This window comes from Gracilinanus agilis, chromosome 4 (genome assembly GCF_016433145.1).
Source record: "Gracilinanus agilis isolate LMUSP501 chromosome 4, AgileGrace, whole genome shotgun sequence".
NCBI classification, from domain to species: domain Eukaryota; kingdom Metazoa; phylum Chordata; class Mammalia; order Didelphimorphia; family Didelphidae; genus Gracilinanus; species Gracilinanus agilis.
Window position 1 is genome coordinate 181,760,301 of NC_058133.1, and position 27,872 is coordinate 181,788,172.

General features: G+C 37.2%; 1 protein-coding gene across 1 annotated transcript in view; it reads right to left on the reverse strand.

The window, feature by feature from the left end:
- STXBP4 (syntaxin binding protein 4) overlaps positions 1-27,872 on the reverse strand; it is a 225,469-nt gene that overhangs the window by 89,488 nt on the left and 108,109 nt on the right. The window contains exons 13-15 of the mRNA XM_044675076.1: positions 22,923-23,039; positions 21,178-21,227; positions 16,392-16,525 (exon numbers count right to left, since the gene is read on the reverse strand). Of these exons, the coding sequence (XP_044531011.1) occupies positions 16,392-16,525; positions 21,178-21,227; positions 22,923-23,039 (301 nt within the window). The remainder of the gene's footprint in view (positions 1-16,391; positions 16,526-21,177; positions 21,228-22,922; positions 23,040-27,872) is intronic.

Here is a 27,872-nt window from a genome sequence, read left to right on the forward strand (position 1 = left end):
GGAGCTGCTGATGACTCGATGGGTGCCCCAAACTTGCTCTATTTCTTTTTAGCTGGGTTCGGAGCTATAGGTGAGTGTGGAGGGGGTGGGGGTGGGGCGGTTGCTCAGCTCGCGATTGAGTGAGTGAGAGCCCTTTTTAGCTTGGAAATGTCTAGATTCCACGTACCTTCCACGCTGTGCCCTGTTGTGGGGTTCCTCCGTTCGTCTGGACTTGTTTTTATGTCCCCTTGAGGAGTTTTGTATGTTTCGGTCAGGAGAGGTTAAGAGCTGCTTCTTACTCTGCCGCCATCTTAACCCGGAACTCTAGATGCTTAGAACTCCTTTTTTAGGAGTTGTGCAAAAATTTCACCTCTTCTCTTCAGAACACTTAGCCCAAGGATTTAGTATTTTTTAGAAATATCTCCTTCCCCCCCTCCCCCATGAATGGGTCCAGTGGCTCCTTAGCTCAGTGGTTCAGCCTCCATCTTACTGAGCTCTAAGCTGTGACATAGCATTTTTTGTTTAATCTCCCCAAAACTTTAGTTCTAATTATGTCAGACCCTTGTTTGAAAACATTTAATGTTTTACCTAACAAACCTAGACTTAGTAGCTTGAAATTCAAGGTCCTACATGATTTGGACCCAACCAACCCTTCCATTCTTTTCTCTTAACAACTCTCTTTCGTGAAATCTTTTCTTTGGACAAAGAGCCCTATCCTGAACATATCCTTTGATTTATTACCTCTATATATTTTGCTCATGCTGACCTCTCCATGTGGAAGGCCCTTCCCTCCACTTCTGTAGTCTAATTTCTACTTATCCTTTAAAGCTTAGTTCAGATAACTTTGTTTTCCATTAAGTTTTCTCTTAATTCTTCCCAACTGGAAATAATCTCTCTCTTTTCTAAGCTCACTTTTCCTGCATGCACTTTAGGATTCAGACACACTGGCCAATTTTCTGATCTTGGTACAGTTTACATTTCTTGTCTCTGGGTTTTTGTACTGGTCAGCTTCTACTTTGGAATGCTGCCCTTCCTCACCTCTACCTCATAGTTTTGCTTCACTTCCTTCAAGACTCTGCTTTGCCTTTGCAGGAAGCCTTTCCCAGGCCCTCCAGCTGCTATCTTTTTCTGTTCTAAGGTCTATCTTTGCTATTCAGTCATTTTTCAGCTGTGTCCAACTCTTTGTGACTCCATGTGGGCAAAGATACTGAAGTGGTTTTCCATTTCCTTCTCTAGCTCATTTTATAGAGGAGGAAATGAGGCAAACAGGATTAAGTGACTGGCTCAGGGTCACACTGCTGGTAAATGTCTGAGGCCAGATTTGAATTCAGGAAAATAAGTTTTCTTGCCTGCAGGCCTGGCCCCCATCCACTGTACCACCTTTACTTTCCATTTGTCCTGTATATGTCAGCACATAAGTAATTGCCTATTTATTTACAGGTTGCCTCATCCAATAGAATTTAAGTTCTTTGAGGGCAGGAACTTTTTGTCTCTCTCTCTTTTTTTTTTTTTTGGAAACTGGCAAATAGCATGATCTTAATAAATGCTTACAAACTGACAAAGCATCTAGTTCCTATCTTATTGCTTTCACATTCTACCTTAGATCATCATTTTCTACCCAGTTAAACTTTTCTGGAATTCATGTTCTCTAGAAACTTATCATTCCATAAAACGAGATAAAATCTGAAACACAATTTTTCAGATGATTTCCCACCTTGGCTTCTGCCCTCTCTTCCTCCCTTTTCCGCTTCTTTTTTATGCGTTGTTTTCTCCCCTTAGACTGAGAACTCCTGTAGGGCAAAGATTGCCTTTTGTCTTTCTTTGTATCCCTAGCACATAGCACACGTAGCTTGGCACAAAATAGGCACACAAAAAATATTTTATTGATTCTGACTCTTATTACTTGCTTATGTTCTAATATCCTATGCCATATTATCACTCCATGAAGACCAATATTTTATTATTCTATGTATTCCCTATAGAATTGAGCACAGAGCCTTATATGTAGTACACACTCAATAAATATTTATTGAAGGAATGAAACTCATTATACCAGGAAAGTCCCTTGTGGCGCTAAACACTCTACAATGATCTGTTGTTGGGATAGATAGTTCCTGTTGATATGGCAAGTTCAGGTTATGGCACTTTCACCATTTTGGCCAAAATATAATAATTTTAGTGGTTTAGAAAAATCTACGATGGTCATTTATACTGACCAGCTTATGTAAATTGCAATTAGACTTGCTAGAGAAACAAGTCCTAAATCTTGTCCTCTGGGAGGAACATAAATTGTTAATTATCCCTTTTTCTGGTACAATGATTTTTTCAATGGAAGTTCTCAAGAGGCATATACAGTGTGTTGTCATTAACATTTTGATATTCCAGGGAATGGCTTACAGGTCTGTTCTGAGACCTATTTAGAGTACCAGATAAATATGGCTAAGATGGTAGAATATATATTTTAATGCTATTGCTTTTGATGAAATGAATTTTCAATATTTCACCACATTCAGAGGGCAACTATTCCCTTGATTCCAGTAGAATAGATTCAGTGGGTGCAGTAATTAAATTTGGATAAAAGAATTTCAAACCCTTGAGGGGAAATACTTTTTCCTGGCATCATTTACATAATGCTTCAATACTCAGAGGAGAAAAAAGATACCCTTTAGCTCTGCTATTATTACAAATAGCATCCATCTGTGAAAGACATCAGAGTTTGAAAGCAGCAGCATTCTCCTATTCCTTTAATGCTTTGCAAAGCATCTCTTGCATTTTCTATGTTTTTTACATTCAAGACTATTCTCCTGATATTCTGCTCACCATTTTAGTAACAGGGTATATGAAGGTCTTACTTGATTAAAAACCTAGATATTGTGTCTCTTGTGGTCTCTCTGACAACTATATTCTTGTCTTAAAAAAGAGATTAAGTTTCGCTTGGTTAGTCATGCTTCTAAACCTTATGGCTGCTGTAAGTGCATGTGATTAAACTATATTCCAGCTGTAACACTTTTTCTGAGAATATTGACATTTTGGAAACATATACAATGTGGAGGCTTGGGGAGTTATTGATACCAGATAGGTGAATATCTGATGAAAACCAAAAGATGGGGCATTTAATTCCCTCCTTGGAGACATCCTCTCCTCCCTGGGTTTTCATGACAATGCTCTTTCCTGATTCTCCTTCTACCTGTTTGGCAGCTCCTTTAACTCCTTTGCAGGACTGTCATTGAAGCCCCAAGTCCCATATGTGTGTATTCAATAGGGCTCTATGATAAGTCATTAACCCCCCTTTTTTTTTCCTCTACACACACTCCCTCTGGGCAAGCTTACAAACTCTCATCGGTTCAATGAGTATTTCTATGTAGATAGCTTCAAGAGCTATACATTCAGCCACAAGTGTTTTCCTTAAACCTTAGTCTTACCTTCCAGCTCAATGTCTAATAAATATCTTGAACATGTTATCTTCACCTCAAGGACCATTTGTTGCATGAAATCCTTCCTGATCTCTCCACCCCAAATATTAGTTCCCTCCATCCCAAACTACCTTGTATATCTATTTATTCACTTTATATTTATGCTATATACTTGTTATTACATACATGTATGAATTTTATATGTTATTACACACATACAAATATAACAACACTTGCATAGTAAATATATGTATGAAGCTGTACATTATAGAATGCTATTTATATACACATTTCTGTATATATGGGAACATATTTACATATGTGTATATATATTTGTTGTATTCCCCACTGGAATATATTCTAATAATATATTCTAGATCTTTGGACTAAAGGTTGTTTCCTTTTTTTTTTCTTTTTGTATTTGTATCTCCAGTGCCTAGCACAATGCCGGTCACACAGTAGGAGCTTGAGAAATACTTAATATTTCAACAAATGTGTATAAGTCACAGCCCTAGCCTCTAGGGATATAAATCTAAGACTTTTTTTTTCTAGAAATGAGTCAAGGATAAACATGATACATTTTCTTAATGAAATATTACTGAGGCACCTGGCAGAGAACTAGTTTCAATTCACAAATATTTACAGTAGGATGAGATGATGTTTCCACTAGTTTTTCTTTTTCTTTGAATGATAAATCCTAGGACATTTTCATGATGGTGATTATGTAACGTCAAAAAAATAGGTCACTAGAGAACATGTTGGCCTTACATAAATGAGGGCAATTATTTCTCTTAAATGGCATGGGAAGAGGTATATGATAAGCTACTTCCTGACATGTTATATACCTGTCCCAATACTAGCACAAAGAACAGGTAGGTCATCGATATGTTTCTGAGGGGGAAATCAAGGTCACATTGCCTAGTCTTAATACTGTGGCTCACTTCTTTTTCCTGAACAGGAATTTTCTTGTTGATTAGTTAAGAAAAAAAAAAAGATCAGTAGAGACTGATAGGCAGCTGGTAGAAGCAGGAGCTGTTCATGTTTATAAAGAGTGGAAAAAGAACAAAATTTCAGGCCTGAGGTCTCTTGTGTGAAGAAGATTTTAGAAATCAAGGGAAGATAAAGAATCATCCCACTGAAGAAGTGATTATGAGGGAATATTAATCAAGTCCTAGTCTCCAAGAAACTTATACTCTACATGGGGAGACAAAGCAAACAATAAAATAAATTAGAAGTATAAAAAGAATAATAGATTATTAAGGCCCAGGGAACAATTTTTAGAAGAGGTAGCATCTGAACTTAGCCTTTGAAGAAAGATAAGGTTTCTGAAGGGGCAGCAATGAGGAGGGAATATATACCATGTATGGGGCATTGCCTATGCAAATACATGGTAACAGGAGATGGAGTACTAAGTTTAGGAAATGGTTAATAGATTGGTTTTGATTAGAGTGAGTGATGGGGAATAGGGTAAAATTAGGTTAGAAAGGCAGGTTGTAGTCAGATTGTATTGTTTAGTCATTTTTAGTTGTGCCTGACTCTTTTGTGACCCATTTTAGGTTTTTCTTAGCAAAGATACTGCAGTGGTTTGCCATTTCCATATCTGGCTCATTTTACAGATGAAGAAACTGAGGCAAACAGGGTCAACTAACTTGCCTAGAATCAGCCAGCTAGTAATTGTGTGAGGTCGGATTTGAACTCACAAAGAGAGAGTTTGTATTTCAAGACTGAGCTCAAATCTCATCTTTTCCAGAAAGTTATTTCTAGTTCCTCAGAGTTTACATCTCAGATATTCTGTATTTATCTTGTATGTACCTGGTTATCTCTTGTTAGAATGTAAGTTCTCTGAGGGCAGGGTCTATTTCTGCCTGCCTTTGTATTGCCAGCACTTAGCACAGTGTCTGGCTCACATTAAACATTTAATACATCCTTTTAAGTATTGGGGAACCCCTAAAGATTTTAAAGTAAGGGAGTGAAATGGTCTGATTTGTGCCTTAGGAATAAATGTATAGTTGTTTGGAAGCTGGAATGGAGAAGAAGAGACCAGTTTGGAGCCTAATAATGAGAGGTCTGAGTGACAAATGATGCAGCCTTGCTCTAGGCAGTGGCACTATGAGTAGGTAAAAGGGGATGGATGCCAGAAGTGTTTAGAGGTAAAATGATCAAACTTAGCAATTCATTAGAGAGAGGTAGAGGCAGAAACAGAGATAATTAAAAGGGAATTTAGAAAAAAAAACTAGTTTCTAGAAACCTATTATTGATTCAGATGTGGAAAGCCAGATTATCCTTGAGATAATTGATCAACAAAATAATTTTCTGATTATTATTTTTGTTTTCTTAGTAGAGCCACTTAACAGCTAATTATGAGCAACAAATATTTGTTGGATGATGAATAAGAACAGGGGAAGAGAGTGTTTCATTCTTTTCCCGTAATGGGGCTCTTAGCAATAATGGAGGAGACAAATAGCAAATGGTTTTGAGACCTACCAGCAGATAGACAGCAGATCTAAAACCACAGATTTAGATCCAGAAGGAATCTTAGAAGCAAATTATTACCACTACCTCATGTTATAGATAAGGAAACTGAGGCTCAGAGAGAAAATGGCTATTTAGCCAAGATTATCAGGTGGTCAGGAGAACTGGACCTAATTTACTAATAAATGATTCCTATTTTTGAGAAGTAAAAAGCACTAGATTCAGAGAACTCAGAGCCTTTGATTCAAATGTTTATTTCTTCCATTTTTCTTCCTTCCTTCCTTCCTTCCTTCCTTCCTTCCTTCCTTCCTTCCTTCCTTCCTTCCTTACAATTTTTTTTAAACCTTTACCTTCTGTCTTAGTATTAATTCTAAGACAGAAGTGCAAAGGCTAGGCAAATGGATTTAAGTGAATCACTCAGGTTCACACAGCTGTGAAGTGCTTGGGGCCACATTGGAACCCAGGTCCTCCCAACCCCAGGCCTGACACTAACCATTGTACTATCTAGCTGCCTCATGGGTTCAAATATTTTTTTTGGCTGGATGGCCACAGACAAGTGACTTCATCTCTCAACTTCTTCATCTATAAAATACAGATAATATCTATAGTAATTATTTCATAAGTAGTTTACATATCAAATGAGATATTAAGCCCCTTTTCAAACCTCAAAGTTCTCTGTAAGGGCCAATCTTATTATCACTAATAAAGGTATGACAAATTCAATATGATACCCCAGCTAGTTAACTAAGACCTCATTTAAACTCTTAAGTCACCCACTAAAATGTAACACAGAAGGATCTAGAATCTGAGGGGGATGGGAAGGAAGGAATGAGAATGATGTGTAAATAATACCTCCCCTGATTGGCTTCATTTGCTAATTAAAATGACTTCAGGCAGGCTGGATGTAAAGCAAAGTTTCATTCTCAAGGTCTTTCAGATGAAAAACTGTGATGTCTAGCAACATGTTAATTTTAATAAAATTCCATTGCAACAAAATAATTCAGACTTTCTCTGAAGATTTTACAAGTGGATGTCACTGTAGGCTTGGCACTCAATAAATACCTCAGGAGCCCTTGATAAATGCTTATTGGGTTGAACTGTGTTCATTTTTATTTGGAGTTTATAGCTTTATTTCGTGCGACTTGTCTGAGCATTAGTTTCCCAGGAGCTGCTCTAAGATTCTAAACCTATAAGACTTGGTAGAAAAGAGTGACACAAAACAGATGCCAAACACTCAAGTTTGAATAGCTTTTTGTTTGCTTGTTTGGGGCTTTTTTTTTAATGACTGAATCAATCAGCTGTTTTGTTATCATATAAATACAGTCTGTCTTAATAGATTTTTGGCATCCTTCTGTGAAATAAACAGAGAGTGATCATTTTGCAAAATGTAACCTGTTAATTGTTTTGTGCTATGATTTAGGTAAGATCAGGGTGATGCACTGTCTACTGGAAAAGGGATAAAGAATAGATACTATTTCTTTTGTTAAAATTATTTCATTTGAAGTTGCCTAAAAGGGCACATACGAAATATTTTCCTTCCTTTCCTTTTTCTGCTTTATTTTTTCCAACTATATAGATAAACGTATGCTTATCAAGCCATTTGATTTGGGAGAACTGACTCCCTCAAGTTTTGGCAAAAAATGATTGTGCAAAATTTTATCTCTAGCTTGGGTTTCCCATTGGTATTTTCATGACATCAGGAGGAGGAATGGAAGACTCTCACCATGTTAGGTTTAAACCTCTATGGAAGAACTTCTACAGTGAATTCACAGGAGAGAACAGGGAAGAGGGCTGCAGCCTGCATTGCTGGGAGAAAAAAATCATACTGATGGAATCATAGATCAGTTCAATAACTGAATATTGGAGAATGTCAGTCAAAAAATTTTAAGTTCAAAATCAGGCTAATATCCTAAGTAGTTAACATAATGACATTTTAGTGATTGCCCAGAACTGTGATTTCAGAGTTCCAATGAAGAGCTCCCTCTATGACTGTTGGTCAATACCATCTCTGCAACATAATCTTAGAGAGATATGTCTGGGGCACAGAGAACATAAGGGTCACACAACCAATACATATTAGAGATAGGTCTTAAAATCCAATCTTTCTTAATCCCAAGGCCAGCTGTCTATGTAATACATTGTGTACATTTATCATCAAACATACACGGAAAGACCCACACTAGCATTTTGAGGAAAAAAAAATGTTTCTTAATTTCAATGGCTTTGCAGGCTCATTGATGTGAATATTCCTTCTGTGGAGATAGATTACAATCCATCCGGGCTTGTCCAACCTATGTGTTATCTGGTCATGTCCTCCTCTAAATGATCTCTTGATCCATTAACCAACTAATAGTTAATTTGCAAAAATGGCCATTAGAGATACAGGGACAGAGAATGAAATAATTCCTCCTGCAATAACTTTATATTCAAATGAGAGTATAAAAAATCCAAACTAAAAAATATATATAGCATTAATATACACATAAAAATATACAAACATGCAAAGTGGTAAAACACAAGTAGCTTAAGAAGGTACTAGCAGTTGAGAGAGTTTGGAGTAAGAATTAGAAAAGGTTTCATGTAGAAAGTGCTGCTTTAGCTGTATCCTCAAGAAAAAGAGACTCTATGAACTCGGAAGCCAAGGTCAGAAGGGAATGCCATCCAGGTAGGAGGCCAGACAGTACAAAGGCATGGAAATGAGATAGTGAGTGAGAAACTGAGTGAGAAACCCAGAAAAACAGTTTGGCTAGATCAAAGACGGAGTAGGGTCAAAGCAAAGTGCTGGGTGGTTTCCTTTGTGGCACCACAGAATTTTAGAGTTGGAGGGAACATCCAACTAGTTCACATCTAGTCCAGTCTATTCCCAAAAGGAAACTACATCATAACATTAACATTGTGTGGCTACCAATGCAACTTCAGAACTATCTATTGGTTATTTCTTACTCTTGTCATGTAATGAGGCCATCTCCATCTTTTTTTTTTCCTTCCTGGAAATTGATTTTCCTCTGCAATTCATGCCTACTGTCCAGACTTTGACGAGTGTTGGATAAGCAACCCCAAAAGCCAGTCTAACAGTTATGGAAAACACTATGAGGGGACAATGAGGTAGGGCCCAAGTTGAACAAGAGGAGAAAAGTGGACTAGATTGTTCTTGGGAAACTTGAGGTTATTTTTTTTTGTTTGTTTTTTTCTTTTCTGGTCTGGCACAGGCTAAGCACCTAACAAATGTTTGTGGATTAACTCATTGTTTTTAATGATCTTAAAACAAAGGCCCCATCTTTGTAAAATCCACATTCTTCTAGTGATATGGATGTCTGAGTAATGGAATATCATATTCTATGAAGAATTTAAGTTGAGGATAGCCCAAAGAAAATTGGAGAGGTGCATGGTAAGTGTGAGCAAACCACAATATACCAAGAGTATGTTACCAACAACAGTGAAAAATACTTATAAAAATGCCTTATTTTGTTTGCAAACTGATCCAATGTGATACCAAATTCCTCTGGTTTCCTACTTACCTATATGGGGGCAAGTGTTTTCTGTGATGAGTTTAAACTTAGAACCAATAAGGAGATGAACAAGTCTACATTAAGAAAATATCTGGTCTTTCATATTTTTTAACTTTATTTTTGCTTCAAAGAATAGCTTTGGAAAATAATTACTTAATAATCTGACACCACAGAGGAAAGGAATGAGTTTTCAGTGAATAAGAAATAATAAGGGATTTTAAGATACACTTCTCCATTACTGTGGGTGGTCAAACATTCCATTATTGAGGGTGGTCAAGCAGAGTCTGAAGGCCCACCTGACAGGAATGCTGAACAAGGGATTTTTTGTGTTCTTCAGACTACTGACCTAGACAACTTCTAATTCTATATCCTTGGTATGATTCTACATTCTATGCATAGTCTGCTTTTAAGCAGGAGGAGGAACAGAAACTTCTTTTTGTTTCTTCCAGATCAGGAAAGGTAATTCTTTATTTCTTCATTGTACAAGTGGAATCACTGAATAATATGTACATAATCAAGTAGATAATGGAGGCAATTATCCAGATAATTTAAATTTCACAAAAATCCTTTGAAATAACTCAATAAGCATGGCCAAAGTGATGAGGAGAGGGAGAAGACTGAACCAGAACTTGGATAATTGACTCCATTATTCATGCTGCATGTAGGCAAGGATGATGGAAAGATAGTAAAACAGAAACACCATTGGATTTAGAATCAGAAGAGACACATTCAAATTCCATCTTCACCATGTGAGTGATCATGGGTAAAACACAGTCTTCTCAGCCTCAGTTTGTTCTTCAGCAAATGTAGAAGATAATTATATTTACAACTTTCTACTTTCAATAACTTTAACTTAAGTCAACATTATTAAGTATATACAGTATGAAGAACAACGGATAGCACTAAAGGAAACATAAAGATTAACTAAAATAGTCCTTGGATGATGGTGGAAGTTGTGGCAGCAGCAATATTATAGGCAGAGATATAATATCAGGGTTAGGTGATTAGAACTTTGACTTGAGTCACTAGCACAGGAGGTAAGAGAAGTACTTTTTTCTAGGATGACCACTTCTAGAGGCCTTCATGAATTTCCACTGGCTCATGACCCTGGTTCAGTACAGATGTCTGGGCTGACACTACCCAAATTTTGCTAAAGCATCTTTATCTCCTGGTACTGGCCTTTCCCTAGAGGGGTAAGGGTTAGATTCTTTGGGGAATGGGCCACCAGTATAACTCTAATTGTGGTTGGATTGTCTGTAGTAATACTATTACTCTATATGCTATACTCTCCCTGAAACAAATTTACTCCACAGGTTTGGATTCCTAGTTACAAATCTAGTAGAAGGAGATACTAAGATACTCAAATAATTTCCAAAGATATATGATAAGTGTAGGAGAGAAGTACAAAGTACTATTTGTGCTCAAGGGGGAAAGATCATCATGAAGATAGGATTCAGGGAAGGTTTCATAGGAGAAGTGGTAGTACTAAATTAGACTATTAAAAGAAGAGTAGGGGGCAGCTGAGTGGCTCCATGGGATTGAGAGCCAGACTAGAGACAGTAGATTCTGGGTTCAAATCTGGCCTCAGACACTTCCTAGCTGTGGGACCCTGGGCAAGTCACTTGATCCCCATTGTCTACCCCTCATCACTCTTCTGCCTTGGAACCAATACACAGTATTGATTCTAAGAAGGAAGATAAGGGTTAACAGGCAAAGATGGGATAGTGGGGTGGGGTGGGTGGTTATTCTGAACATGGTGAATAGTATGAACCTCAGCCTGAAGGTAGGAGAACACAAGGTAAGTACTATGGATTGAGTAGTTCAGTTAGTCTGAAGCACAGGATGATGAAAGTCCTTGAATGCCAGGCTAAGGAATATGAACTCAGGGTTATTGAGAAGAAGACAAGATAATGAATGCCAAGCAATTTATAACCATAAAATACTATATAAATGCCAACCTTGATTAACATGATTAAAAATAAATTTTTATAAGTAAAAAACAAATAAACCTCTATTACCTAAAATTGGGCTAAACTTCTATGGTAATACTCTTCAGATTTTTGTCAGCTCTCATCCTCTGGAATGGTGGTCACCAAAGTGGAGGCCATGGTGTCATCCTATAGAGGGTCCATTGCCTGACCCCAAAGGGTGTGTGATCAAACATCTAAAGGGTAGGAAGACAGGTTGCAACTCATTCTTTCTTTAAAAGCCATTGTGGAGTCTGACTTGAACACAACCACGGCAATAGTTATGCCACCATAAGTACCTTTTCAACTCTCTTTGTTGTGTGACCTCACAAACACTTTTCTTCTGAGAAGAGTTCGGTCTCCAGCTAACAACAGCTGTTTGGTGACAAAGTACAGTGAATAAGACAATCTGCCTCTTCTTCCTTGCCTTCTCAGATTAGTTAGGACAGAGGAGTCATACGGGATGAGTAGACATGGAAAGCTTGGGAATCATTAAATTGTCTTTCCCCCCAAAAACTCATTCATCTTCCAAACTTGTCATTGTGGTTAGGGCCTCCAACATCCTTCTAGTCACCTAGGACTCTGCAGTCTCAGAATCAATCACCTCACCTACACATAACTAATCCTTGGACAGATCCTGATGCTTTTAACTCCTTAATATCTAACATCTGTTCCCTTCTCACATAGCTACCATGCTGATTCAGGCCCTTACGACTTCTCACCTAGACTACTGCAATCATCTCTTAACTAGTCCCTCTACCTCAAGTCTCTACCTCTTTAAACCCATTTTCTACACAGCTGCCAAGGAAAACATAAACAGTCCATGACACTCCTCTATTCAGTAAACTCTAGTGACTCCCAATTTGTTCCCTAGAATCAATTTTTTTCATCTTTAATTAATTCCTTTATAGTTTTTAATCTTATAATGCATAATTGTATATTATGATTTGCACATAAATGCATAATTCATAATATAATGAATAATTAATAGTACAGTAATATTTGCATATAATTTATGGGATGGGGAAATTTGTTGTTGTTTAGTTGTTTCAGCTGTATCTGACTCTTCGTGACCCCACTTTGGGTTTTCTTGGCAGAGACTGGTTTGCCATTTCTTTCTCCAGCTCATTTTACAGATGAGGAAACTGAGGCAAACAGGGTGAAGTGATTTGTCGCAGCCACACAGCTAGAAGTGTCTGAGGCTCGATTTGAACAAGAAGATGAATCTTTTTGACTCCAGGCTCAGCACTTTGTCTACTACACCAAGCTGCTCCATAAGGAAACTACCTATACCAGTCAATATAGCTTAGTAACTCCTTTGCAATTTATAATCTTAGAGAGTAATCTAGGGCAATAAGAGATTTCAGTGACTTGCCTAGGGTCACACAGTCAGTACTGTATCAGATTCAGGAACTGAATCCAGGTCATCCTATATCCAAGGCTGCCCCCTCTCTTCACCATACTAGGCTGTTCATGACTAAACTATACATATGTATATATGTATATAGATAGAATTTTTTTTAACTATTAGTTTTAGATTGAGAGTTATATTAAGAGTTAGGGTTTAGCATTATTTTATGTATGTATACATATGTGTGTGTGTATGGGGAGTAAATGCTCAAAAATATTTTTTTGTTAGGGCTGTGCAATCAGAAGTCTGGAGATACTGCTCTAGAACATATCTATCTATGAAACGGAATTATTATTATTTTTATTCTCATAAACTCAAAAGTAGATAGAGGTGGTTTACCTGAATTATCAAAATCACAAGATCTCTACTATAAAGTTACTTAAGCTTCCATGCAAATATATGCATATCATCATGACAAGAAGGCTGTAAATACCATATAAGAAAGACTTCTAGTTAAAAACAAAAATACAGATATGATTTTACAACAATCGGAACTAAAATAAAGACAGATAAAATTAACTTCTGCTTTTCTTCAAAAGGAGAATATATTTTGCTGAATTTAAAATTTTTTTTGAATAATCATTTTCAGTAGTCCTAAAGGTTAATGGTAATCTTTGTTAGCTAATAATATTGCTAAGTTAATTAACTAATGGTTAAGTCCTTTGGGACATGTCAATGCAGCTGTGGTCTATGCCCTAAAAAAACTTCATTTATAAAAATCTGAATGCAGAAACCAGGCAAGTCATTTTCATTATTCTTGCAAAAACAATCTCCATGGATTCTTCTATGAGTTCCTCTAGTGTGCTTATAACAGGATTTTTAAAAATTAAATTTACATATTAATGTTTAAAAACACTAATTTTATAAAGTCAAGACATCAGTATTAATGCTATTATTATACTCATCAAGGGATCAAACTACTTGCAACCATGGTCTCCTGGAAAATAGCTACAAAGTGGGAAGCTTGTAAATAAAATGTCTGGCTATGTGAAATACCAATGGAAATACTGGTATCAGGCTCTTACATTTTATTCCTGGGACTCTTAAAGAATAGTTGTATTGACTCTTATTTAACATACCATTCTAACAAACTTGCTTATCTTACTTCCCATGTGACAAAAGATTAAAGCAGGAAAGGAGGATGAAAAATATTCCTCAATCTCCAATGTTAGAAAATCAGGAAGTTTACTATATTCAAATCCTTTTCTTTTGCCTCAGAATGACAATGGGGATTTGTTAAGGAAGGAAAAAGGTCCCAAGCAAAGATAGGAAAACCACCATATCCATTCTTAGTGATAAAAGTGGATATAAATACTATACAAGAAAGATTCTAGTCTAAAACAAAAATGCAGAAATAATTTTGCAACAATCAGAACTATAATAAAGACCAGTGGAATTAAAGAACCATAAAGTGTCTAGAATTACTGGGTGATTTTTTTGCTACTGTGCAGAGACTCTATGTTGGGAAAACTTTAAGTTGGCCATGGACCAAGAAGGTGTCCATGGTTCCTTGGAGTTGAAAGGCTATATTGATCAATTTAAGCTTTATGTTTACAGATAAATCAGGCATTACTTCAGTAGGCAGACCTCAACATTGTTTCTGTCTTGGGAGCTTATGTGAATTTTTAAGGATCAAAACCTCAGAGTGTTCATGCAAATCAATGATGGCCTTTTCAAGACTAACTCATAATTTTGGCAGGACAGGACAGACCATAAATTTTGTTCCTCGCCCCTTCCCCAAAGCCTTAACAGATGGCATCATGACTTACAGAAGCAATTTTTTTTTTTTTAAAGTTTCCTGGGACAACTAGGTGGCTCTAGATAGAAAGCCAGGACTGGAATTGAGAAGACTAGAGTTCAAATCTGATCTCAGACACTTCCTCATGGTTGACCTTGAGCAATTCACTTAAATCTGTTTGTTTAGCCCTTATCCTTGTGTCTGGGAGTTGATACTAAGATGGAAGATAAGGTTTTTTTTTTGTTTGTTTGTTTTTTTTTAAAGTGTCCTTTGGTGACCAACCTTCTAGGGATGATCTTCTCTGAACTTAGCTAGGTTGGAACTCTGACAAGATTCCTTTGGTTTTTACAGCTTGTTAGATCCTGCAAAAATCTGTGCTCTATTGAGACATTATTTGAAAAGGCAAGATCACTTTTCTGCCACAATGAAGCAGTAAAGGTCTTTAAAGAATTGACAAAAGCAGCATTTTATTAATTATTCAAGTTTTAATAAAATAACATGTGAAACAACCTGCTCCCAGGCTTCTCATGTCAAAATTATTACCTAATCACCCACTAAATCATTTTTGAAAGAATCACCCCTGTAGCCCTAGGATGAGGGGTTCTTAACCTAGAGTCTGTGAATTTATTTTTTTTTTCTTTCAAGCTAGCTTACTTGCTTGCTTGCTTCCTTCCTCCTTCCCTTCCCCTCTCCCTTTTTCTGTCCCTCTCTCCCTCCCTCTTCCTTTCTCTCTCTCTGTCTCTGTTTGTCTCTCTCTATCACTCTCTCTGTCTCTGTCTGTCTGTCTCTCTTACCTTCTGTCTTGGAATCAGTACTGTATATTGGTTCAAAGGCAGAAGAGTGGTAAGGGCTAGGCAATGGGGTTAAGCAACTTGCCCAGAGCAACACAGCTAGGAAATATCTGAAGCCAGATCTGAATACAGAACCTCCCATCTCTAGGCCTGGGCTTCAATCCACTGAGCCACCTAGCTGCTTCATCAGTTTGTGAATTTCAAAATTTTTTCTTATGTTTTGACAATTGCATTTCAGTCTAATTGATTTCCTTTGTAATCCTATGTATTTTATTTTATGCATCCTTGCCAAGATATCACCCCATGATGTCAGTGGTCCTCTCTGAAATAAAGGATGAACAATTTTATGCATGTAAGAAAGATTCTGAGAAAGGGTCCATAGAGTTCATTAGACTGCCCAAGGGGTCCAAGATGCAACAAAGGTCATGTTCTCATGAAGTCAAGAAAAGCAGCCTGGCAGAGTCAGGAATACTGGGGTTCAAAAGCTACCTCAGGACCATAACTTCTCAGGGTCTGAGTTTCCTTCTCATGTTTCCTTACCATGAGGGTTTTGAGGTTAATGTTCTCTAAGGTCTCATTCAGTTCTAAATCTATGATCCTACAACTATCTAATCTCTTGGCTTGATGAATGATGTGATGGTGATTTCAACAGCTCCCTTCCATGTCTGGACATCCTCTACTCCAGTGATGGCAAACCTTTTAGAGAACAACTGCCCAAACTGCAACCCTAATAGCTCATGTAAGCCCCGACCTTAGTACAGACAGGGGAGGGAGGAAGTGCTCCCATTGCTGCTGGGCAGAGGGGCAGGTGATGGGAGAAATGTCCTCAGGCACACGTGGAGAGGGGGAAGGGAGCAGCCCCCTCTGGCACATGTGCCATAGGTTCATCAGTGCAGCTCTAGTCATTGGACAGTTTTTTCTCATATCAAGTTGGAAACTGCCTCTTTGAACTTATATTCTTTGGGCATCTTTTTAGAAGTATCTTATGTTGGAAAGATTTATCTGACAAAATGAAACAGTCATTTGAATAAGGGGGACATTTCTTACATTGATTTATCATGTGAATCATCAAACAAGTCAAAATGAAGAAAAATAAATGCAAATAACTTACGGTCCACATCCAGAAGTGCACGGACAGATTTAGCAAGCTCCCTGGATTCCTGGACCAGGGTTGCTGTGACATTGCGTCCATTCCTTCCAAGTTGTGGGAACAGGGTTTGGGAACCTAACACGGATCTTCGGTCACTAAGATGGTTAGGGAGGGGGAGAGATAGAAAATAAAGTAGAATTACTTTTTTTTTAAAATCATGAGAACTGATAAGCCTTTTATTAAAAAGGAAAGTGATTAGGATGTCTTAAAAAATAGGACTCTTGGGGTAGTAAGGTGGCTCAGTGGATAGAGAGCCATGCTTAGAGACTGGGTTCAAATCTGGCCTCACCCACTTAATCCCAATTGTCTATCTCTTACTGCTCTTATGCCTTGGCACCAATACACAGTGATTCTAAGATAGAATATAAGGATTAAAAAAAAAAAAGACTCTTTGTAAGTGAGAAGTTTGTGCAAAAGAAAAAAAAAATTCCTGGAGTTACATTGAAATATCCTACTAGAGTACCATCATTTGTAATTTTTAACCAGATCTGTGATTTCATTGGCTTAGGAAACTCCTAGTGAAAAAACACAACCTTAACAGTCCAAATAATTAATAATAATAATAACAATAAATGTCTACATATCATTTACTATGTGCCAGGCATTGTGCTGAGTATTTCACAATTATTAACTCGTTTGATCTTCATAACAACTCTGGGAGGCAGGCAGTATTGTTATCCCCATTTCATAGTTTAAGAAACTAAGGCTTAGAGTACTTAAATGAACTGCCCAGGTCACACAGCTGGACATTTCAGAGATGGGACTAGAATATAGGACTAGACTTCCTGTCTTTGAGATAGGCTCTCTGTCCCATATGCTTTTTGTGTTAAGTTTTAAAAAAGCATTTTGTCATTGTTATTTTTTTCTATCATATCTGACTTTTGGAGCCCATTTGGGGTTTTCTAAGCAAAGATACTGGGATGGTTTACCACTTCCTTCACCAGCTAATTTTACATATGAGGAAACTGAGGCAAACATTGTTAAGTGATTTGCCCAAGGTCACACAGCTAGTAAGTGTCTGAGATTGGATTTGAACTCAGGTTTTCCTGACTCTAGGTCCAGTGTTCTATCCACTATGCCACCTAGCTGCCCATAATTAATAGCATAATTAATCATAAATGCCATTTATTTATGTAGTGCTTTAAGGTTTAGAGAGATGTGGAGTATTTGTTATGAAAAATTATGAAAAATATTTAGGATACTTTTACTAATAATAATGGCAATAAGTAGGAAGTGAGAAAAGGATGATATCATGAATGTAGGCTGATTTACTTGAGTGCACACTTTTCCTGGAAAAAAAGTTATGCTAAATTTTTAAAAAGGACACTTGATTTTACTTGATGATAAAACAATGCCTGTTTATGTATATATCCCATCTTCATATGCATAAAATTGATGCTAAAGCAGAGAGCATTTAAATCATTCATTTATTTTTATTTTTAACCAGTCTTGGAAGTTCACTGGAAACTACAGGATAGGATACTCCCAGGAAGAAAATTCCCTCTACCAATGTAGATAGCCTACTGCTCTATAATTTAAGAGAAAAGGAACAGAGTGCCAGATCTGGAGTTGGGAGGACTTTGGTTCAAAAGTTGTCAAAGACACTTCCTAGCTATGTGACCCTAGGTAAGTCACTTAAATCTCTTTGCCTAGCCCATATCACTTTGAATCAATACTCAGCACCAATTTTAAGACAGGAGGTAAGATTTAAAAAATAAAACAAAACCTAATGGTTTCCTGGAAAACTCAGAAGTCTTGACATGCCCAGGATGACACAGCCAGGAAGAGAGAGAGGCATAACCTGAGCCTCTGTCTTCCTGGCTCTAGGCATGGAAGTCTATCCAATAAACGATCTTGCTTCTTAAGTCATTGATTTTGTTAGTCTGATGAAATTTTAAATTATATTAACATTATTTTCTACTTGGGTAATCTTGGGCAAAATACTTCACCTTCTTTCTGCCTCATTTTTCTTATGTATAAAATGAGGAAGCTGGATTACATGGATTCTAAGGTCCCTTTAAGCTCTAGATTTAGGAACATATTATGACTTCCTCTCTCCCTCCCTCCCTTCCTCCCTCCTTGTTTCTCTCTCCCTCTCTTCCTCCCTCCCTCCCTCCTGGCTTCCCTCTCCCTCCTTTCCTTCCTTCCTTCCTTCCTTCCTTCCTTCCTTCCTTCCTTCCTTCCTTCCTTCCAAAACCCTTATCTTCTATTGATTCCATTAGAATCAATACTGTGTATTGGTTCTAAGGCAGAAGAATGGTAAAGGCTAGGTAATGGGTGTTAATTGACTTGCCCAGGATCATACAGCTAGGAAGTGTCTGAGGCCAGATTTGGACCCAGGACCTCCCATCTCTAAACTGGATTCTCAAAATACTAAGCTACCTAGCTGCCCCTACCTTATTTTATTTCTGAAAACTCAAATTTTCTTTGTATAGGTATTACACAGACAAACAGTGGCAGGAAGTCTGATGAATTATGTGCATTTTGTTCATAGCATCTGAAAGAGTACAAATTTTGTCAGCCAAATTTAAAACACTTAAAATACTTAAAACATTTTTGTTTCTTTTTTAAAAATTAAGTTCTATGCAACTTGAATGTAACTTGATACACTTAAGAAAAGACAAAGTCTTACCAGGGGAAAAAAGTTAAACAAAATACCTAGATAGGGACATAACTTTAAATTGTGCAAAAAATGGTGATTGTTTATATAAGAAATATCTAGATATGCATTAAGTGGTTATCATAGTAGGCAGGAGGATGCAGTGGAACAAAAGGAGAACCAGACAACTGAAACTCAGGGGATATGGAGTCCCACTCCTGCCACTAATGGCTATGTGAACAGCTAGTAAGTGTCGGAGGTCAGAACTGACCTCAGGAAGCTGAGTTTTCCTAATTGCAGGCTCAGCACTCTATCTACTGTGACATTTAGTCTGAATTAAAATTCTGTCCTGGGCACTAGGTAACTATGGGTAAGTCAAATAGCCTCTTTCAGCCTTGGTTTTCTTATGTACAAAATAAGGAAGCTAGACACGAGGGCCAGGGTCCTCTCTAGCTCCCAGTCTATGATCATTTATGACTTTATGACTCGAGCAAAACAATAAGTATTCAAACTACTTCACACTAGAAGAATCTGACTAAAATAACTCCAATACAGAGATCCAGTTTGGGTTCAGACTTGTGATTTCTTCCATACTTGGAACTTCCAAAATGCAGGCTCCATTTACTGGTGCAGATTAGCAATTCATTTTAAATAAGAGTTGCATGAGAAATTGAAAGGTTAATTGATTTTCCCATAGTGACACAGCTAATATGTGTCAGAGGCAGGACCTGAAACTAGGTTTTCCTGACTCCAAAGCAGGCCCCCTCTGCTGTTTTGGAGACTTTCAATTGATTGGTTTGAATGAGCCAGAGAAATAGGGCTTCATTTACCAGAGAAATAGGACTCTCCAAGGGTAATAAGCTATAATCCCTCAGTGAATCTAGGCATCCCAGAGAATACCCCACATAAGAGCTTGCATGAATGGCCCTGGCAGTTTGCCAGATTCATTCATCCCAAAGGACAGGGCGATATATTAGAATGTGGACAAAAGTTGACAATTGCAGGTATTTTTCAACATTCAATGTAAGAGTGGGATGTGGACCCACAAAGAGCACCTTGAATCAGAATGAGTCATCCTCACTCACTGAATAGCTATTGTTGGATAACAAAGGGCCCCAGGGATTATTTTGTGCATTTTAGCAAAAGGGGCCCAGCTGGAAAGAGATGATGTCCCTGTGAAGAGTGACAAATGCTATAAACCCATGCCACATCACCTGGAAAATGCACGAAGAGGAATTCCTTCTTTGCATGAGACAAAAGTAAAGAGATTTGACAGGTGTATCAAAGTGACCTTAGATGAGGGACATAGAATAAACAAACATTATTGGTGCTCTCATTGATTGTTCTTACTTGGGAACTTAAATTGGGAAACTTAAAATAGTGGGCCAATGTTGTATCAAGTCTGAAACATAGTCGTAGGCAAGAGATGACCAAGAAGGAAATTTTCTTTTAATATCTGTTAGTTGATGGGAATGAGAAAAAGACTCTATAAATGTTTTCAAATCGATTGAGACTTTTTTATTTATTTAAACAATTTAAAGAGATGTAATGTGGTATGGTGTATGGTCTTGGAGTCTGGAAGATCTGGTTTCAATCACCATTTTTAATAGATACTTCAATAGCCAGCTGCTGTTACACAGTAACAAACTCTGCAAACCCCCTTTAACAATGACAACAAAAAATGTGTTGTGAACCCCCAGAGTCATTTAATTTTCTCATTCACAATAATCTGCAATGATTTACTGCCTATGGTGCCATTAAAGATTTTTTTTTTTTAGCATGAATATCTAGGACTATCATTGCAAAAGGTTTGCAAACTTGGAGCAGGTAGGTGGCTCAGGGGATAAAGAGCCAGACTCAGAGATAAGAGGTTCTGGGTTCAAATCTGGCCTCAGACACTTCCTAACTCTGTGACCCTGGGGGCAAGTCACTTAATCCCCCTTTGCTTAGCCCTTACCAATACTTAGTATTATTTCTAAGACAGAAAGAGTAAGGCTTAAAAAAAAAAAAAAAAAAAAGGTTTGCGAACCACTAAATGGGCATCACTGGCATGTGGATAGAATGTTGGACTTGGAATCTGCTCTCAAGGAGCTCACAGACTCATGGGGGAAACAACATATAATTTCATATTAGCTAAATTTAAATTACCTTAGATTTGACAAGGAAGAAGAGTGATCAGAAAGCACTTCTTGGATTGTCTATAGACAAACAAAACAATGAAAGACACAAGTGAGTTCGAGATCTTATTTTAAAATGTTTTCAATTCAAAGTTCCAGGAATTGCTGATAGTAGACACAAACTAAAACAGACTTGCTCCTGACCTTAAGTTGTTTCCTTTCTAGTGGAGATGCAACATGCATTTAAGGAAACAATCTAGGCTCATTTGGGGAGGAGGAAAGCACTGTCGTCTGAGATAGAGTATGGGAAATGTATAAGGTTTTGCTTCTTTTAGATTTTATTTTCCCAATTACATGTAATAACATCCAAGATACATTTTCCAAAATTACAAGATCCAAATTGTCTCCCTCCCTTTCTTCCCTCCCTAACCCCCCCCCCAGGAGATGGTAAGCAATATGATCTGGGTTACACATGTATGATCATGAAAAATATATTTCCATATTGGTCATTGTTGTGAGAGAAAACTCATATAAAAGCCAAACTCCAAACAAAAACCCAAATAAAATAAAGTTAAAAATAGTATTCTTTGATCTTGTATTGAGACTCCAACAGTTCTTTCTCTGGAGATGGATAGCTTTTTAAAAATATTTTTATTTTCTCAATTACATGTAATAACAACTTTTAGCATATATTTCCTAAAAGTATAAGAAGAGTAAGTCTTTACAAAGAAGAAGACATCTGAACCAAATCTTGAAGGAAGAGAAAGACTATCTTCTCCATGACCTATTAGCTAATATTGATTAACATTTTTTTAATTCTCCAAATCTTAGCTAATGACCCTGAATTAAAGATAAGTTTCTACTTTGTTGGGGGAGAAAATCACTTCTACCTGCATGTACTTCTCAGAAATGCTAAGTGATATAGAAGCATCTCTCTCTTTTCACAAGGCACTGAATTCTTGGGTGTCACTTTTTCTGAATGTCTGACAAAAATATACACTAAAAACTAATGTGTTTTTGTCACCCTTTTCCAGTGATTTCTCTTCAAATGTCTGTGTCATGATAGCCTGTCTGCTCCTTACCTGGTTATTTTTAAATCTCTTAGCCCTTCTTCCTAAAGTCAGCACTATAAGTTATGGCCAGTGATAGCATTTCACTTAGCCATCAAATGTGAATCTTTCCTTCAAAAAACCTGATGTTAACAGTAATTGAATATGTCTACATATGTGTACAAAGAGAGTTAAAAATGTGGTCATACATATGTAAACACATGTATGCATTCTACATCACACACATGCATATACATAAGGTGTCCCAAAGTTGTCAGTGCAATTTTAAGCTTATTAGTTTAAAATGGCTATTTTGGGACACTTTCTATATATGATACACATATGTATGTTTGTGTATGTATACAAAACATATAAAATATATATCATACATAATATATTATGCATACACAGAAAATATACATACTCTGCACACAATAAAATATATTTATACACACATATATATTCACACACATGTTTATGTTTTTGTTTACATGTATATGAATTATATACATATATATAATGGCTTTTCCTGACCTAAAAAATAGAAGTTCACATTCTCACTCCCCCCCCCCCACTCAAAGAAGGAGTGTCCCTTCTCTATGGAATGCAAATGTATATATAATAAATTGCAGTCATGCATGGAGTATGCATTGATGGATAGGCCTATGCTCTAGCCACACCTATGATACACACTCAGCTATGGAATAATGTGAACAGGCAAATTTACCTCGACAAAGTTCAACAACTTCTCAGTTGTAAGTTCAAAGGTTTTCCGAGCCGTCTCTGATTTCCGCAATTGGCAGTCCAACACTGTGATTCTCTTTCTTAAATCTTGAAAACCTTCCTGGTGAGGAGACCCAGAAAGAAGTTTAAGCATAAGGTGTGAGCAAAGTTGTGCTATTGGCATTCTCATTTCCCATATTTTCAGTAGTTGTAAACAAATAGCTAATCTTTCCACAGAATTCCTTTTTCTCCATCATAGTGAGGTGAAGAGGGTATTTGGGGAGGACTAGCACCTCTAGTGGGAGGACTTGCTGAGACTTTTTCAGGGCTGCTCATCCACCTTTTTGATAGTCATCTTTGGTGTCATCCTATTCTCACCTGTGGCTCTGGAAGCTGTTGGAATAAGAGAATGAAACATTGGGTTTGGATAAAGAAAACCTGGCCTAAAATCCCACCATTGCTATTTTTATGACTGTGGGCTAGTCACAACAGATGCCTTAGTTTTCTTATTTGTAAAAAAACGAGATTTGAAAAGGCAGCTGGGGAGCTCAGTGAATTGAGAGCCAGACCAGAAGACAGGTTATGGGGTTAAATCTGGCCCTCAGACACTTCCTAGCTGTGTGACCCTGAGCAAGTCACTTCACCCCCATTGCCTAGCTCTTATCACTCTTCTGCCTTTGAACTAAAAATGCAGTACTGATTCTAAGACGGAAGGTAAGGGCTTTTTAAAACTGGGGTTTGAACTTGATGAACTCTAAGGTCCCTTCTAGTTTTAATCTATGGCCTTATGAATTAAAAGATATTTACTAAGCATCTACTATGTGCTAGGCACTGTGCTTACCTTGAGCACACAAATATTGAAAAGAAAATCCTTATTCTCAAGAAGCTTACATTCACTGGAAGAGTCAAGAAGTACTTGTGTAAAGAGATGCAAAATAAATACCAAGGGAGTAGAGAGAGAGAGTTGGACCTGTGACTTAACTGCTATAGGGAATTCTAGATGAGGAATGTCCCCCTATGAATGAAGGGCATCATCCTCTCTGAGTCTTAGAGAGTTGCCTAGAGCACTAAGAGGCATGAGTGTCTAGTCCAAGGTCACAAAAACCAGGATGCATCACTTGAACATTCTGGTTTTGAGGATGATTCTCAAATGACTATACTCTGCTAAATGAATGAACAAATGAAGCATTTCAGGGCTTTTTATGGGCAAAAAGCAATGTTCTATGTGCTAAGGATACAAAAAAATAAGACAGTCCTAGCCCTCAAGGTGCTCCCATTCCAGTGGGGATGACGACAACATGTATGGCAGGTTTTGGTTACAAGTCAGGCAGGTAATAAACATCTATTAAATGTTTAATATGTGTTAGGCTCTACTTTGAAAACTCCAATGATTCTTAAGGTGCAAACAAAGTAGATGGTAATGCCTTTTTTCATGTCATTTTCACTGATAAAATCATGCACTTCTCATAAAAAGAATGAATGCAAATAAAAATAACAACTTGTGGAAAGGGAGAGAGAACATTAGCAGTTGGAGTAATCAGAAAAGGTTTCTTTTAGAAACTGGTGTTGGAGCTATGTCTTAAGGTGGAGGTGAAGAGGGAGCACACTTCAGCTATGATCTCATGAGGGTACAGTAATAATAACTGTGCTTCTTTCCTTACAAAGTTATAATGTGAGAATCAAATAAGTAGCATATATAAAGCATTTTGAAAACCTTAAGGTATTATATAAATTACTATTATTTAGACACTGGAGATAAAAACAAATGGGACAACTCCCATCTTGGGGAGTAAACTGCAACTACGTTCTTTAATCCTGGAGTTTTATTCCATTATTAATATTTTGTAGATCACGTTTAAAATAAGTAATGACACCTGAACTTTTGTAATAATTTACTTTCAAAAAAAGGAGGGAATGATTGGATGCGCGTTCTCATTTTACCCTAAAAATAAGTCTGGGGGAATATTGTATGGGTCAACTGTAGCTTCTCCCTTTTGGAGAAAAAAAACCCCAATCAAAGTACACGAAAGATGTAGTTAAGGGTTTTCTTTGCAAAGCTGTCACAATGCACTCATTTACCCTAGACAGAAGTGGGTATTTTTTGTATTGTTATCATTTTCTAAATTTTACTTAGAAATTTTTTCATGCATATAAGTACATATTATATCTTTCTAATTAGATTTTCATGTGTATATATTGCGTCTTTCCAATTAGATTCTAAGCTTTGTGAGGGTAAAGATTATGTATTACATTTTTATATTCCCCATTACACTTTCATATGTGCCCAGTATAGTACTATATGACTGGTAGGGTCCTATACTTCTCAATCAGGAATATCCCAAAGATTATATCAAGGTTCAGAAGGTTTTGCTAATAGTTGCTATTTTAATAGAATCATCATTGTCCAATACCTTGACATCTCAGAAGATCATTAAACACAAATGTCTTGAGAATAAGCAAATATATATTTTTTCCACAGTGAAGATTCACTTTATTGAATAGAAATGGAAAGGACGTTTTGTTAGGATGGGGTAGGCTGTGGGAGCAGGCCCGACACGGGTCATAATGCCAATAAGGCCATCCCAAACCGGCTGGTTATAAGTTCTCTAGGTGGGTTTCTCCAGAAATAGGGTCAGGACAATTACCTCCAGACAACCCAATCAGGAGACTTTCCCCTGTTATTGGGTCTATTTCAAGCAAAATATTGAGCTTAACTGGTGTGTGAGAGCAGAACTGTCATCACCTAGGAAATATCTTCTCTAAAAACAAAACAAAACAAAAACCCTTACCTTCTCTCTTAATATCATTTCAAAGATAGAAGAGTGGTAAGGACTAGGCAACTGAGGATAAGTGACTGGCCTGGGGTCACCCAACTAGGACATATCTGAAGCCAGATTTGAATCCAGTCCTCCAAACTCCCGAATTAGTGCTCTATCTACTGTACTACTCACTTAGCTGCTCCTATAAATATCTGCTTACCTAATGAATCAATGGTGTTATTATGAAATGTAATGAGGGAATTTATCGCAGGAAAGAAAAAGACTATGAGGCACCTCAAAGATCCCAAACCTTAAAAAAAAATGTTTACTGGTTTGAGTCAAACTTTCTAATTTATTATTCTTGAAAAAGAGTAAAAGTGTGTGTGTGTGGGGGGGGGGGAGGGAAGCTGAGTAGTTCAGTGGATTGAGAGACAGATCTAGAGATGGGAGGTCCTAGGTTCAAATCTGACCTCAGACACTTCCCAGCTATGTGACCCTGTGCAAGTCACTTAACCTCCATTGCCTACCCTTACCACTCTTCTGTCTTGGAACCAATACACAGTATTGACTCCAAGATGGAAGGTAAGGGTTTAAAAAAAAAAAGAAAAAGAAAAAGAAAAAGAGTAAAGGTTTATAAAAATATTTTCATTTTCATTAAAATAAAGCATAGTTGGGGCAAGAAGGTCTCAATGGATAGAGAGCCAGGCATGGAGAGAAGGGAGTCCTGAGTTCAAATCTAGGCTCAGATACTTTCTACTATACCGGTTAAAACCACAGATCCAATCCTAGCTTTTCTCCCTTTGCAAGAAATGTCCAATCTGAATCTAGCAGGGCAAATCATTTAACCCCAGTTGTGGTGTGATGGATATAGAGCTGGCCTTGCAACAGAAGTTCTGATTCAAGTCCTGCCTCTGACACATGATGCTTATAGGACCCTGGGCAAATTACTTAACCTAGTGTTCTAGTCTAGGCAACCGTCAAAGGTTATAAAATAAAAAGCAGAGGAACTGTCATCTTTAAACAGACCAATGAAATCATAGGTCCAGTTTCTAGACTTATGTCTGTAAGTACCCAGTAATGTATACTTTCTTTCTAAAAGTATAGATTTCACTAATGAATTCTTTTTGAGAAAAAAAAGTAAGTTAAAAATAATTTTAATAGATTTGCTTAGTAAATTCCAATCATTCTAAAAATAAAAAAAATTGAATAGATGATTAAAATTACTCATTTCAAGTAGTTTTATGCTATTTCTAGAAGGAAGCTGTTGTCTACTTAATATCATATTTATTAAATATAAACAATTACTGGTACTTTAATTACTATAGGTTGCCTACCTTTGCCTTACGCTATTATCAAAAAGCAGAATATATTCTTTTAGAACTGTATTAAATGGCCAACTTTGATGATAGTACTCTTAAGAAAACTAGTTATATAAATGCTGGCTTGAGTTTTTGGAAATCTAGGTGGCATAGCCCCTTCAGATACTTTTTAAATGCATAAAATTTAAAGCAAGTACTTCATTAGAATTCATTTGGACTGTAGGAAATTGATAAAATTAAAATAAAAAACACTTGCTAATTTGGAACTATGCCCAAAGAGCGATAAAAGAATGCCTGCCCTTTGATCCAGCCATACCATTGCTGGGTTTGTACCCCAAAGAGATCATAGATAAACAGACTTGCACAAAAATATTTATAGCAGCGCTCTTTGTGGTGGCAAAAAACTGGAAAGCAAGGGTATGCCCTTCAATTGGAGAATGGCTGAACAAATTGTGGTATATGTTGGTGATGGAATACTATTGTGCTCAAAGGAATAATAAACAGGAGGAATTCCATGTGAACTGGAAAGACCTCCAGGAATTGATGCAGAGTGAAAGGAGCAGAGCCAGAAGAACATTGTACACAGAGACTGATATATTATGGTAAAATCGAATGTAATGGACATCTGTACTAGCAGCAATGCAATGACCCAAGACAATTCGGAGGGATTTATGGAAAGGAACACTACCCACATTCAGAGGAAGAACTGCAGGAGTGGAAACACAGAGGAAAAACAACTGCGTGGACACTTGGGTTGATGAGAACATGATTGGGGATGTAGACCTGAAAAGACCACACCCATGTAACTATCAATAATGTGTAAATAAGTCTTGACTGACCACACCAGTGGAAATGCGAATTACCTATGGGGGGGGG